General features: G+C 45.4%; 1 protein-coding gene across 3 annotated transcripts in view; it reads right to left on the bottom strand.

Annotated features, from left to right (window-relative positions):
* Positions 1-12,556, bottom strand: part of DNAH12 (dynein axonemal heavy chain 12) — a 181,279-nt gene extending 168,723 nt beyond the window's left edge. For all 3 annotated transcript variants that reach the window (XM_065550977.1, XM_065550978.1, XM_065550979.1), the window contains exons 1-2: positions 12,311-12,556; positions 4,362-4,531 (exon numbers count right to left, since the gene is read on the bottom strand). In XM_065550977.1, coding sequence (XP_065407049.1) covers positions 4,362-4,531 — 170 coding nt within the window. In that variant the 5' untranslated portion in view covers positions 12,311-12,556. The remainder of the gene's footprint in view (positions 1-4,361; positions 4,532-12,310) is intronic.
* Between the last annotated feature and the right edge of the window lie 1,177 nt (positions 12,557-13,733).

Raw genomic sequence — 13,733 nt, 5'->3', positions numbered from 1 at the left:
ATCAAAACATTGCACCCCATTCTGCTTAATGTGAGTACACTGTACATTAACAAGTGAACATATATATGCAGGTTTCAGAGTGGTAGCCATGTTAGTCTGTATCAGAAAAAACAATAAGGAGTCCTTGTGGCACCTTAGAGACTAACAAATTTATTTGGGCATAAGCTTTCATGGGCTAGAACCCACTTCATCAGATGCACGGAGTGGAAAATACAGGAGCAGGTATAAATACAAGAAAAGATGGGAGGTGCCTTACCAAGTGTGAGATCAGTATAACGAGACAATTCAATTAACAATAGGATACCAACGGAGGAAAAATAACTTTTGTAGTGGTAATGAGTGTGGCCCACTTCAAACAGTTGACAAGAAGGTGTGAGTAACAGTAGCGGGAAATTAGTATGGGGGAAATTAAGTTTAGGTTTTGTAATGACCCAACCACTCCCAGTCTTTATTCCAGCCTAATTTGATGGTGTCCAGTTTGCAAATTAATTCCAGTTCTGCAGTTTCACATTGGAGTCTGTTTTTGAAGTTTTTTTGTTGAAGAATTGCCACTTCTATGTCTGTTATTGAGTGACCAGGGAGATTGAAGTGTTCTCCTACTGGTTTTTGAATGGTTTTGAATCAGGGGATCGTTCACCTGCACATCTATCATCACCTGCACATATGCCATCATGTGCCAGCAATGCACTCTGCCATGTACATTGGCCAAACCGGACAGTCTCTACACAAGACTAAATGGACACAAATCTGACATCAGGAATTATAACATTCAAAAACCAGTGAGTTGGCACAGTGAGTTTGTTAACAGTAGACATATAGTACAGGAGACGTGTCCTATTAGAACAATCCAAGAAAAATAGTCAATCACTATTAGACTCACTGGCAATAAGTTTGACATTAAAATTGCATTTTGATATTTCCACCTAATGTATTCTTTGTTTGATTAATGTTGCATCATACTGTATTTAACATCAAGAGTGCATTTTTCTTAATTCTCATGTATTGGTATCACATTATAATTGGCCATCTAGTTTACAAATTAAAAGTCAAAATAGCAATAACATATTTGATTACAGTTAGCAAGCCCATTTTTAACATACATAACAGAACAAGGTCACTTTAGAGACTATATGAAATGTTAGAAATAAATCTGTCTTCCACATCTTAAATTTAAAATATTTTATTTGACATTTATAAGTGTATCTATCAAAATGTCTAAATATATGTACAATACTAAAAAAAAAATCACAATTTAGAAGAGACCATTTAAAAAAAAATCACACTTCATCTGAAAATTATTCATCTATTATTGCTCAAGATTATTTAAAATTGAAAAAGATGAAAGAGGAAAAAAATGATTGTTGTCCATTCTTTCAGTTTCTTTACGTTAAGTATTTGACAGCTGTTTTACTGTTTCCCTGTGTAGGGCTTTCACAAATCAAAAAGAGAAAAATCATTTTACAAAGTAGAAAACATGATTATAAAATCCACAAACATTGGCAAGGGGACTCAGGGACAGGTGCAGTAACTGAAACTATTTTGAATTTCTTTTTAAAACTGACCAAGTTTCAGGTTTATAATGCCCCTTTAAACAAATCAAAGGTATCATCTTCTCTTTCTCAACAGTACATTTACGCTTAACAAGAGTGTAATTAATGCTATTTTAAACTATTCACACAGTATACAGTCTAAGGATAGGTATCAATATTTAAGCAGAACTCTCCACTGATGGCATGATTATGAAATTCTCTTGTAACACAGCTGCAAATAATGTATCTTAGGCCATCAATGACACTAAATATGTGAGGATCATAACTGACCTTATTTAAGGAGAATCCATTTAACAAGACAATTTAATATCATACTTCAAGAGAACCTTCTCAGCCTATCAGAATGCATGTCAGCAGTCATTTTATTGTATAATAAATTACCAATGTGACATAGTTAACATTCCGAGCATTCCAAGTGGCTTCACTCTGCCACTACAGATATTAGTGAAAGATCTGGATTTGGCTTCAGATGTTAAGAACTAAAAATGCAGGGGTTTAATTTTGTATTTGTTAAGCTTGTATTGTGATAGACTGAAAGACAGGCAGGGCAGGTTATCTTGCTCTCTGCTTGTAAAGCACCATGTAAATGTACGGCTTTGTATAACTGATTTTATAGTTATTAATAAAAATACCATTGCCTCTTTTCCTCAGTACTAATCCAATTCCCTGGTGCTAAACTACTCTTAGGCCTTGATCCTGCAATCTGGCCTTACACCAGTGCTTAGTTCCACTGAAGTCAATAGGACTCTGAACTAATGCAGGAATTCCCCCTGCATGGACCTTGTAAAATCCAGGCCTTATTTTATCTATTTAGGAATTGAATTATTTCCAAAGAAAACAAAGGGGGGGGATATTTCTTAACTATAGTCTGCGTAAAAACAAAAATGTTTCGAAGTGTGAACATGTACGCGCATGCAATGCATAAAGATGCTGCATGACTCTTACTTTTAAGAGAGATGCATTAGGGTTATCCATGCAACTGAGTACCATCACTACATTTCACCAACATGGCTCCAATCCTACAAAGACGTACACAGGTGCTTAATTTTAAACATTGAATTGACATCAATGGGACTCACATGCTAAGTACACCTCTACCCTGATATAACATGACCCCGATATAACACGAATTCGGATATAACGTGGTAAAGCAGTGCTTTTTGGGGGGGGGGGGGGTGTTTCATCTATAACCCAGTAAGATTTTTTTGGCTCCCGAGGACAGCGTTATATCGGGTAGAGGTTGTAAGTTAAGCATGTGCTAAAGACTTTGCTAGACTGGGGCCTTAGTCTCCATTCAATCATCTTGAGGCCATTATGTACTTGTCTATGCTTCTTAACCCTATAGATTTAGGTTAGATTGCTTCCTTTGCACCGCTTTATCTTCGATTAAGCAAGCAAACACACACACTTTCAATGCCAACACTACTCCCAGGGTAACCTGATAGGTGCGTTCTTAGCCCACATAATCCTTGAATTTATACCAACAGAGCAATTATCCTTAAAAACTTGCAGAAAAAGAAATATAGTAATTTAAAAGATAGTTGCAATTAATAATTTTCAAAAAAAAACTTAGCAATAGATTTCCATGTTAATTTAGTTACCAGTCAGACCTACAAAAATTACATGAAATTACCCTTTCTAATGTTTTTGTAAATGCTTTTTCATACACAGGACTTGTAAAGCATTATTTGTGTATAATATTAATGTATGTAAATCTATGAATAGGGCTCCGTGTCTGTCACGGAGGTCGCAGAAGTCACAGATTCCATGACTTTCCGTGACTTCTGCAGCGGCCAGTGTGGCTGACCCCAGGGCCAGCTGCTCAGGTAGCGCTGGGGCCAGCCACACCGGCTGCTGTTGGAGCGGCAGTGCAGCCAGCCACACCGGCCGCTGCTGGAGTGGCCCTGAGGACTACCCGAGCAGCAGCCGCTGCAACTGGCACCAGGGATCGCCCGAGCAGCGGCCAGTGCGGCTGGCCCCGGGGACTGTCCGAGCAGTGATCCTTGGGGCAGCCATAGCAGCCGCTATCTGCGGCCCCCAGCACCGGTCCCAGGGCTGCTGGAGCAGCAGAGGTCAGCAGTACCTGGTAGCAGTCCTGGGGCACTGGAGCAGCTGCCAGTCAGCAGCAGCCCCCGGCAGCTAGTGCCGCGGACCCCTCCCTAGCAACCCCCTCCCTAGCAGCGACCCCTCCCCCCAAGATTTAGTCTGGGGTATTTACAGTATAAGTAATGGACAGGTCATAGGCGATACATTTTTGTTTATTGCCTGTGACCTGTCCATGACTTTTATTAAAAATACCCGTGACTAAATCATAGCCTTATCTATGAACCACCACAACAGGTGCACTCCTTTGGGACAATGCAACTCACTAAACCCAGAACAAAACATGCAAGAGCTGGGGCCAGAGCTTTCTCTATTGCGGGGACCCAACTACAGAACAATCTTCTAGAGGAGTTCAGGTGAATCCAGAGTCTAGCCATCTTTAGTTAACATTGCAAAGCCTTCTTTTTTGAGAAAACCTTTCCATCACAACTGACACTCATTCCCAATCCTCCCCCTTCACAAAGAAAACCCCTAAAGCTACCCCAGAGTTTTGATCCTGTAAAGGGGAAAGTGTCAGAGAGACTCCATGAAGTCCATTAGGGACCTTGCTATTGATTTTACATGGAAGACACTTTGATGATAATGAGTGGTAGCATAAAACTCTAAGAAAGAAAAAAGATTGTTAAAACCTCTCAGTTGCCTAGGAATGCAGTGACTCTTTAATCTGAATCTGAACATCACTTATTGGTTGAATTATATGAAACTCACACTATCTGATTAAGCGTCTTTTGCTGTTCCTTGAATCTTCGGTATTTCAGTAGTTTATTGTGTGTTGATGACACACCAGCTGTCGATGGCATAGGTAAAACTATAGGTGGCAAATGATTGTTCCAAGCCTCTTTATCAGTGGGTGGTGTCAATCTATTTGACAACGACATCTAAATGCATAATAAAACAAGAAAAATTTAATAGATTACTATATTAAATTGTACTTGCATGAGAAATAGAATGGGTTAGTCACAATAATTTCCATGATCTAGACACCAAAGCAACACAGGCTTCTACAATGGAAAGATAGGCGCCGACTCCGTGGGTGCTCCAAGGCTGGAGCTCCCATGGAAAAAAATTAGCAGGTGCTTAGCACTCACCAGCAGCCAAGCACTCTCCCAACCCCCCATGCCTCCCGCCCACCGACGGCCCCGCCGATCAACTTCTCCCACGCCTTCCCAGAGCCTCCCACCCGCCATGAATCAGCTGTTCCGTGGCCAGCAGAAGGTGCTGGGAGGAAGGGAGGGGAGCAGGGATGGGGAGTACTTGGGGGAGGGGGTGGATTGGGGTGGGAAGAGGAGTAGCGGGGTCATGGCAGGGCCTTGGGGGAAGGGGTGGAGTTGGGGCAGGGCCTGTGGCTGAGCAAGAATTGAGCACCCCCAGGGAAAACTGGAAGCCGATGCCTGTAAATGGAAAAACACTATACTGTATGTACTTAAATTCCAAAGTACAAAGGGATATTTAGGGTTCTATTCAGTCCTTGGTTCATACAAAAGAAAATAACTGGACATGGTGAACATGACTCTAAATGCTACATGAACAACTTGTTCTTTTTGTCTCAACTGATCTGTAAGTGAAAATCTTGGTTTTGGGCAAGGTTTCCAGATAAAGGCTTCTGGTAAATATGGTAGACCTGCCTCATCTCTGGCTTTTACTGGTAGCCCCACTTTTCATTCTGTCCTTCAGGTTTCCAACCTGTCAGCTACATCTCTGGATTTTCATGACTGGGCATCAACATTTTTTTCACTGTCTCCTGAATAGGCAGAGTGATGCTGGTAAACTAGGTCAAATCAGGACCACAGCCCAGTTCACTTGTGTGTTAGTATCAAAAGCAACTGTTAGATGTAAGAATGTATTCAGCCCAATTTACTTGCTATTAGGATAGATCAAAATAATTGCTGAATGTATACAGGTGTATTCAGATGTTTAAACTTCATGAAAACTAATGGGTCGTTACTCTATTCCTCTTGGTTATCTATTCCTGTTATAACGTAACAGCAAACATTTACTGTAACTAAATTACCTATCAAAGAAATCTTGTGAAATGCTAATGAAGAACATAAGGACTTTAACAGAAAATGCTAATTTCAAAGCAAATGATCATTCTGTGTGATGATCCAGGGCAAGACTCTGAATGCATTCCTCACTATCAGTCATCAAAGAAAAAGCCCAGGTGGGTACAGACACTGTCAGCTGGCTTACAGTGTAAAGGGGCTGTAAATATGAATTAATGAAAAGATCCTTAATCTCTGGACTGCTAGGATTCTAACAGGGCAGAAAAACTGAACAAGAAGACAGAGATCCCCAGAATTAATCTGGGTTCAGAGTAGCAGCCGTGTTAGTCTGTATCTGCAAAAAGAACAGGAGTACTTGTGGCACCTTAGAGACTAACAAATTTATTGGAGCATAAGCTTTCGTGGGCTACAGCCCCTTTTGGGAAACTGGCAGTTTATTAATCACGGCCACCATTTGGAATTACAAACTGTGATTTATCTGTATTTATATTTTACCTGCTTTAATCTCTCATTCTTTTTTCTTAGCTAACAAACCTATAGTTAGTTTGCTACAGAATTGGCTGCCAGTGTTGTCTTTGGTGTAAGATCGGGAGTACCAATTGATTTGGGGTAAGTGACTGGTGTTTTGGGATTGGGAGAAATCTGATATGGTGTTATTTGGTGCTCCTGCCACGGTCAGAAAACAGAAGGAATTTGTAAAGTTACTTGAAGATCAAATTGGCCGCCTGACAATCAAATTTCACTGTATCATCCATCAAGAAAACCTGTGTGCTAAAATTTCTAATTCAGAGCTTAATAATGTGATGAATACAGTGGTGCGAATTGTGAATTTCCTTGTTGCTCGATCTGCTTTGACTCACAGACAGTTTCAAGCACTGCTAGAAGAGATGGACAGTGCTTATAACGACATTCCACTTCACAGCAACATTTGGTGGCTAAGTCGTGGCAAGGTTTTGGTGCGCTTTGTAAACTGTTTTGATGCAATCAAGGCCTTTTTGTCCGAAAAAGGACAAAACTAACCTGAACTGGATGATGACAAATGGCTGTGTAAGATCATGTTTCTAACTGACATCACCGCTCACCTAAACGAACGCAACCTCTGTCTCCAGGGTGCAGGGCAAACGGTTCTGGATCTTTATGAAGCCTGAAGGCATTTGTTGTAAAACTAGCAGTTTTTTCTCAGGCTATTCGAACTTCGACTTTCCGCTACTTCCAACACATAAAAGAGCTATCAACATGTTGCACTGTCAGTGCAGATGCGATTGGAATGTACATGCAAGAACTGGAATCAGAATTTTCTGACAGATTTCAAGATTTTCAGAGATTTGGCCCAATTCTTTCTTTTCTAATTAAACCTGAAAAGTTCAACGAAAGCGACTTGGATTTGTCTGTATTTCAGTGGATGGGTGCTGAAGATTTCGAAATGCAGCTCATTCAGTTAAAAAGCTCAGAATCAGGGCTGACTCTAGGTCTTTTGCCGCCCCAAGCAAAACAATTTTTGGCTGCCTCCCCCCCCCAGCCCTGGGCTCTCCCCCCCCTCCCCTCCCCACCAGTGCCCTCCCCCACCCGCACCCCCTGCCACCCCAGTCCCTGGGCTCTCTCTCCCTCCTCCACCCCCTGCCGCCCCAGCCCTGGGCTCCCCCCACCAGTGCTGACTCCGCCCGCTCCCCTCTCGCCTCCAGCCGGTCCGGCGCTGGCAGGGTCAGGGTAAGCAGTGGGGCTCCCGGGCCGCACCTCAGCCCAGGGTCCCTCCAGCCAGGGCTCCCGCCTCCAGGACCGGCTCCCGCCTCCCCCCTCCCGGGGCAGTCCCCTGGGAGGACTGCCCCGGGAGGGGGCTGAGGAGCTGGGGCAGGGTAGCTCCAGAGGGAGCGGAGCCCCGGAGAGCGGGACGCAGGCCCCGCACGGCAGCGCCCCAGCCTCTATGGCCCCGCTGCTGCTTCTGGCTGCCCTGCCGCAGTCCCTGGATAGCTCGGGCCACTTCGCCCAGCCCTGGCTGCGGCGCTGGGGGGCGGCTGCCGTGCGGCACCTGCCAGCAGCTCCCTGTGCCCCACGGGGCAGCCCCCAGCCCAAGTGTCCCCTGCTCTGAGCCTGCCCAGCCCAGCCACAAGGTGCGGGCGCTGCTCCCCCATGGCATGAACCACAGCGGCCCCAGGGCACCCCCCCACGCATGACGCGGTGCTGCTGCCAGGACCGGCTCTAGGCTTTTGCCGCCCGAAGCAACAACAACAACAACAACAAAGGATGGCCGGAATGCTGCCCCTGAAAATGTGCCGCTCCAAGCACGTGCTTGGTTTGCTGGTGCCTAGAGCTGGCCCTGCTCAGAATTGTGGGCATCAAAGTTTGGAGATCTGCAGAGTGCACTTGAAACTACTGAGAGAGATCCTGGGGCCTGTATTCTGACCTGCTGAATGTCCCTGCCAGTGAAATTTAACTGTTTGAAGAAAACTGCATTTGCAATGCTTTCAGCATTTGAATCCACATACCTGTGTGAACAGGTATTTTCACACATGAAATCTGTCCTCTGTCCCTCTTGGAGCCAGTTAACAACTGATCACTCAGAAGCCTGTGTGCAGCTTAGGCCTGGTCTACACTATGACTTTAATTCAGATTTAGCAGCGTTAAATTGAATTAACCCTGCACCCGTCCACACAATGAAGCCATTTATTTCGAAATAAAGGGCTCTTAAAATCGATTTCTGTACTGCACCCCGACGAGCGGAGTAGCACCAAAATCGATATTGTCATTTCAAATTAGGGTTAATGTGGCCGCAATTTGATGGTATTGGCCTCCGGGAGCTATCCCACAGTACACCATTGTCACCACTCTGGACAGCAATCTGAACTCGGATGCACTGGCCAGGTAGACAGGAAAAGCCCTGCGAACATTTGAATTTCATTTCCTGTTTGCCCAGCACAGGTGACCACAAGAGCTCATCAGCACAGGTAACCATGCAGGCTGATAATCGAAAAAGAGCACCAGCATGGACCGTACGGGAGGTACTGGATCTGATCGCTATATGGGGAGAGGATTCAGTGCTAGCAGAACTTCGTCCGAAAAGACGAAATGCCAAAACTTTTGAAAAAATCTCCAAGGGCATGATGGAGAGAGGCCACAATAGGGACTCAGATCAGTGCTGCCTGAAAGTCAAAGAGCTCAGACAAGCCTATCAAAAAACAAAGGAGGCAAACGGTCGCTCCGGGTCAGAGCTGCGGACATGCCGCTTCTATGCCGAGCTGCATGCAATTCTAGGGGGGGCCGCCACCACTACTCCACCTCTGACCGTGGATTCCGAGATGGGGGTAATCTCATCAGCCACACCTGAGGATTCTGCGGACGGGGAAGAGGAGGAGGAGGAGGAGCTTGCAGAGAGCACACAGCATTCCATTCTCCCCAACAGCCAGGATCTTTTTCTCAGCCTGACTGAAGTACCCTCCCAACCCAGTATCCAAGACCATGACCCAATGGAAGGGACCTCAGGTGAGTTTACCTTTTAAAATATAAAACTTATTAAAAAACGCTTGCTTTTAAAATGATTACTTTGCCCTGAGGACTTGGGATGCATTCGCAGCCAGTACAGCTACTGGAAAAGTCTGTTAACGTGTCTGGGGATGGAGCGGAAATCCTCCAGGGACATCTCCATAAAGATCTCCTGGAGGTACTCCAAAAGCCTTGCCACAAGGTTTCTGGGCAGTGCAGCCTTATTCCGTCCTCCATGGTAGGACACTTGACCGCGCCATGCTTGCAGCAAGTAATCTGGTATCATTGCATGACAAAGCCTGGCAGCGTATGGTCCCGGTGTTGGCTGGCATTCAAGCAACATCCTTTCTTTATCTTGCTGTGTAATCCTCAGGAGAGTGATATCGCTCATGGTAACCTGGTTGAAATACAGGAATTTAATTAAGGGGACAGAGGTGGCCGTTCCTACTGGGCTGTTTGCCTGTGGCTGAAAAGAAATCCTTCCCTGCAGTTAGCCAAGCGCGTGGGGGGGGGGGGGGAATTGGCCCTGAGCTTTTCGCGTTTGGCTAGCAGGGATCTTCCCTGATACCAGCCACGTGGTGGGGGGAGGGATAAAGCGATCATCCCAGAGAATTGGATCAGGGGGAGGGGTTTAGTTTGTTTTCTGCTCCTGAAGGTTAACAGGAAAACTGCAGCAGTCAACGGGCTTTGCTTGGTATGTGGGAAAGGAGGGCGCAGAAGCCGAAAGACAATGGCTTACCATGGCCGCATGCAAGCTGAATTCTGTTGCCCGGACCTGCGTCTGTGATCTCTAACACCAAAGCCACAGGCACTCAATATTAAGATGGAAAATGCGACCTTGTACTGAAATCACATGTGCTATGTAATGTGAATAGTGTTGTTCACCATGAAACAGTATGGTTAATGGACAACTCCAGCTGCTTTAAAGAATTCATCACCCAGATCATACATGATGAAACCAACTATGGAGAGTTCAACAGAAACTACAAACATATTCAGTTTGTGCCTCAGAAAGATCAACAGAGCAAACTGTACAGGTGGTAGATGCAGAACAAGAAGATGATAACTCAAAGATTCCATACCGACCACAGCCCGTGATTGCAACTAGTGGATGACCAAATTGTTACATGTTAGGGTCGTGTAATTAGAAATGATTCAGAGACAGTACAATTCAGAGATATTTAACAGACTGATCCATACTGAACTTTAAAGATAGCAGAAAAGTGTAAATTTTGTAAATGGTAGGAATGTAAAACTTAAGTGGGGAAATAGAATGTTAAACTACATTCTCCTGTTCAGCCACTAGGTGGCGCCATATACAACATACCTTACTGAAACTCACAACAGCAGTTCCTGGCAGTGCATGATTAAATGATCTTACAGTGAATGCATGTATTTCTCTGGGAAGGAAGCTCTGTAGGCAGTCCATATCTAGTATAAGAGGTTGACATGCAACCTACTGTGTACAAGGTGTACATGACATCTGCCAATGCTGACGTTTACTTACACAAACAGAGACTATTTATTTTCTTTTTTTAGCAAATTCAAAAGCCAGGAAGACAGACAGACAGGCAGATGCTAACTAGCTTCCTTGTGACTGGTTGTTCCTCTGCCTCAGCACATCCAATTCATGCCAGCCCAAGAGCAAAAGTGAGGGTCCTGAATTCTGATGCTCTGCTTCTACACACGTGCCTGTGAGCACCATGCCAACTTTGCTTATATGGTATACCTTTCTCCAGCCATTTGTCCCCCTCCCCTCCCTCCCCCCCCCCCCCCCGTAGACTGTAAACTCTTCAAGGCAGGGACCCTGTATAGGCACAAATGAGAAGACAAAACTAAACACACAGACACACACACACACTTCTAGCCTCACTTAATGAAAATCAAGTTATACATAGTTAAACAACATATGCTGAAATATTTTGAAATCAGGGGATCCAATGTAATTGGTTTACTAGTCTGCACATTTAATTCACATTTTGCATACTCTACAGCTTTGTGTTCCACAATGTACAGAGCATGCAAAATCTAAAATAGAGTATAAATGGGTGGCAAGGTTCTGCTGATCCACAGTTAGTCCACAGCATAAAATTCTGCTGATTCATTGTACCAGATGTCTGATTAACTCCATCCAAGCTATAAAGCAGTGGCTCTCAACCTTTCCAGACTATAGTCCCCTTTCAGGAGTCTGATTTGTCTTGGTACCCCCCAAGTTTCACCTCACTTTAAAACTATTTGCTTACAAAACCAGACATAAAAATACAAAAAAGTGTCAACAGTGTGCTATTACTGAAAAATTGCTTACTTTCTCATTTTTACAATGTAATCATAAAATAAATCAATTGGAATATAAATATTGTACTTACATTTTCAGTGTATAGTATATAGAGCAGTATAAACAAGTCATTGTCTACAAAATTTAGTTTGTACTGACTTTGCTAGTGCTTTTTATGTAGCATATTGTAAAACTAGGCAAATATCTAGATGAGTTGATGTACCCTCTAGAAGACCACTGCATACTCCCAGGGGTACATGTACCCCTGGTTCAGAACCACTGCTATGAAGGATGTGAAAGTGGCTCTCTAGGGAGAGGAAATTAAGACACAGGAGGTCCTAGAGATAAACCCTGTGGAAAGCAAAACTCAGGGACACAGATTAGACTGAGGCTTATGTTGTAAAAGACAAAGCCAAGCCACAGGATGGTGATGAGTGAGTTTCGACAGTAACTCAAGGGCTAAGTGTTCTAATGAGGACAGAGAAGAGACTCAAGCTATGGAGGGGAGGAGAAACAACTCTGATGACATGAATACAGGATTAGAATTTCACTGCAAGATCAAGCAGTAAAAGAAGCTAGACTATAATGGAGTAAGCTCTTTGGCATGCACAAATTCAGGCTTTAAATCAGAATTGGAAATGCAGAAAGTTACCATCAAAGTACATTTATATAAAACCAACATCCCCTATTCCCCACCCCTCACATTTCCCCCATATAAAAGTCTGTAACACTCCCTGCCCCCTGCCACGGGGAAGGCAGCACGGCCCCCTCATTTACTGCTGCTCCAGCACGAGCACCAGGCCCTGGGGAGGGCGGCACAGCCTGTAACAGCCCCTCACCCGCTCCCTGCCGGGAGGGCGACACAACAGAGAAAGGAGGGGGTGGTCCCTGTCCCTCTTCACCTCGCTCCGCTGCCTGGACCCCAGAAGGGGCCGGGGGCTCGTGTCCCTACAGGGGCAAACGGGACCAGAGCGGGCCTGGGCAGTTGCAGCAGCGGCGGCGGCGTCTTGCTCCTCCGAAGGCTGCGCTCGCTGCCAGGATCAACAACGCGGTTGCCATGGCGACAAGTGCAGGGCCGTTCCCTCAGTGGCGGCCCGAGAGAAAAGAGCGAGCGGCCTCCCCCTTCAGCCAGCGGCACCTCGCGTCCTGCTTGTTACCGGAGCCGGGCCTGGGGGCGGTGAGGGGAGAAGCAATGAGAGACGCCGGGGGAGCGGAATCAGACATGCACCAGCTGTGACTTTGTTTGTTAAACAAGTGCATACAGAGAATGTGCCAGCTCCATGCAAATGATTGGGATTCAGTAGCTTCTTCCAACCCGTAAGGCTACATCTACACTACAGGGGGGAGTCGATTTAAGATACGCAAATTCAGCTACGTGAATAGCGTAGCTGAATTCGACGTATCGCAGCCGACTTACCCCGCTGTGAGGACGGCGGCAAAATCGACCGCTGCGGCTTCCCGTCGACGGCGCTTACTCCCACCTCCGCTGGTGGAGTAAGAGCGTCGATTCGGGGATCGATTGTCGTGTCCCGACGGGACGCGATAAATCGATCCCCGAGAGGTCGATTTCTACCCGCCGATTCAGGCGGGTAGTGTAGACCCAGCCTATGGGCTGGTCCCCACTTAGTCCGGACTTCGGACTAAGGTACGCAAATTCAGCTACGTTAATAACGTAGCTGAATTCGAAGTACCTTAGTCCGGACTTACCGCGGTCCAGACGCGGCCGGAAGTCTCCCCCCGTCGACGCCGCGTACTCCTCTCGGCGAGCTGGAGTACCGGCGCCGACTGTGAGCACTTCCGGGATCGATCCGGGATCGATTTATCGCGTCTTAACCAGACGCGATAAACCGATCCCAGAACATTGATGGCGTGCCACCGGACCAGCCGGTAAGTGAAGACTAGGCCTAAGTCTGCAGCTACTTTACGGGATCCCATGCCTGCAAAGCCCCTTTATGGCTAAAGAACGAGGAGTCCTTGTGGCACCTTGGAGACTAACAAATGAATTTGGGCATAAGCTTTCGTGGGCTAAAACACACTTCATCGGATTCATGCAGTGGAAAATACAGTAGGAAGGTAGATAGATAGATAGATAGATACACACAGAGAACATGAAAAAATGGGTGTTGCCATACCAACTCTAACGAGACTAATCAATTAAAGTGGGCTATTATCAGCAGGAGAAAAAAAAACTTTTGTAGTGATAATCAGGATGGCCCATTTCAAACAGTTGACAAGAAGGTGTGAGTAACAGTAGGGGGAAAATTAGCATGGGGAAATAGTTTTTACTTTGTGTAATGACCCATCCACTCCCAGTCTTTATTCAAG

This window comes from Chrysemys picta, chromosome 7 (assembly GCF_011386835.1).
Source record: "Chrysemys picta bellii isolate R12L10 chromosome 7, ASM1138683v2, whole genome shotgun sequence".
Classification (NCBI taxonomy): Eukaryota; Metazoa; Chordata; order Testudines; family Emydidae; genus Chrysemys; species Chrysemys picta.
The sequence above is the reverse complement of the archived record's forward strand: the minus strand, read 5'-3'. Positions and strand labels throughout refer to the sequence as shown.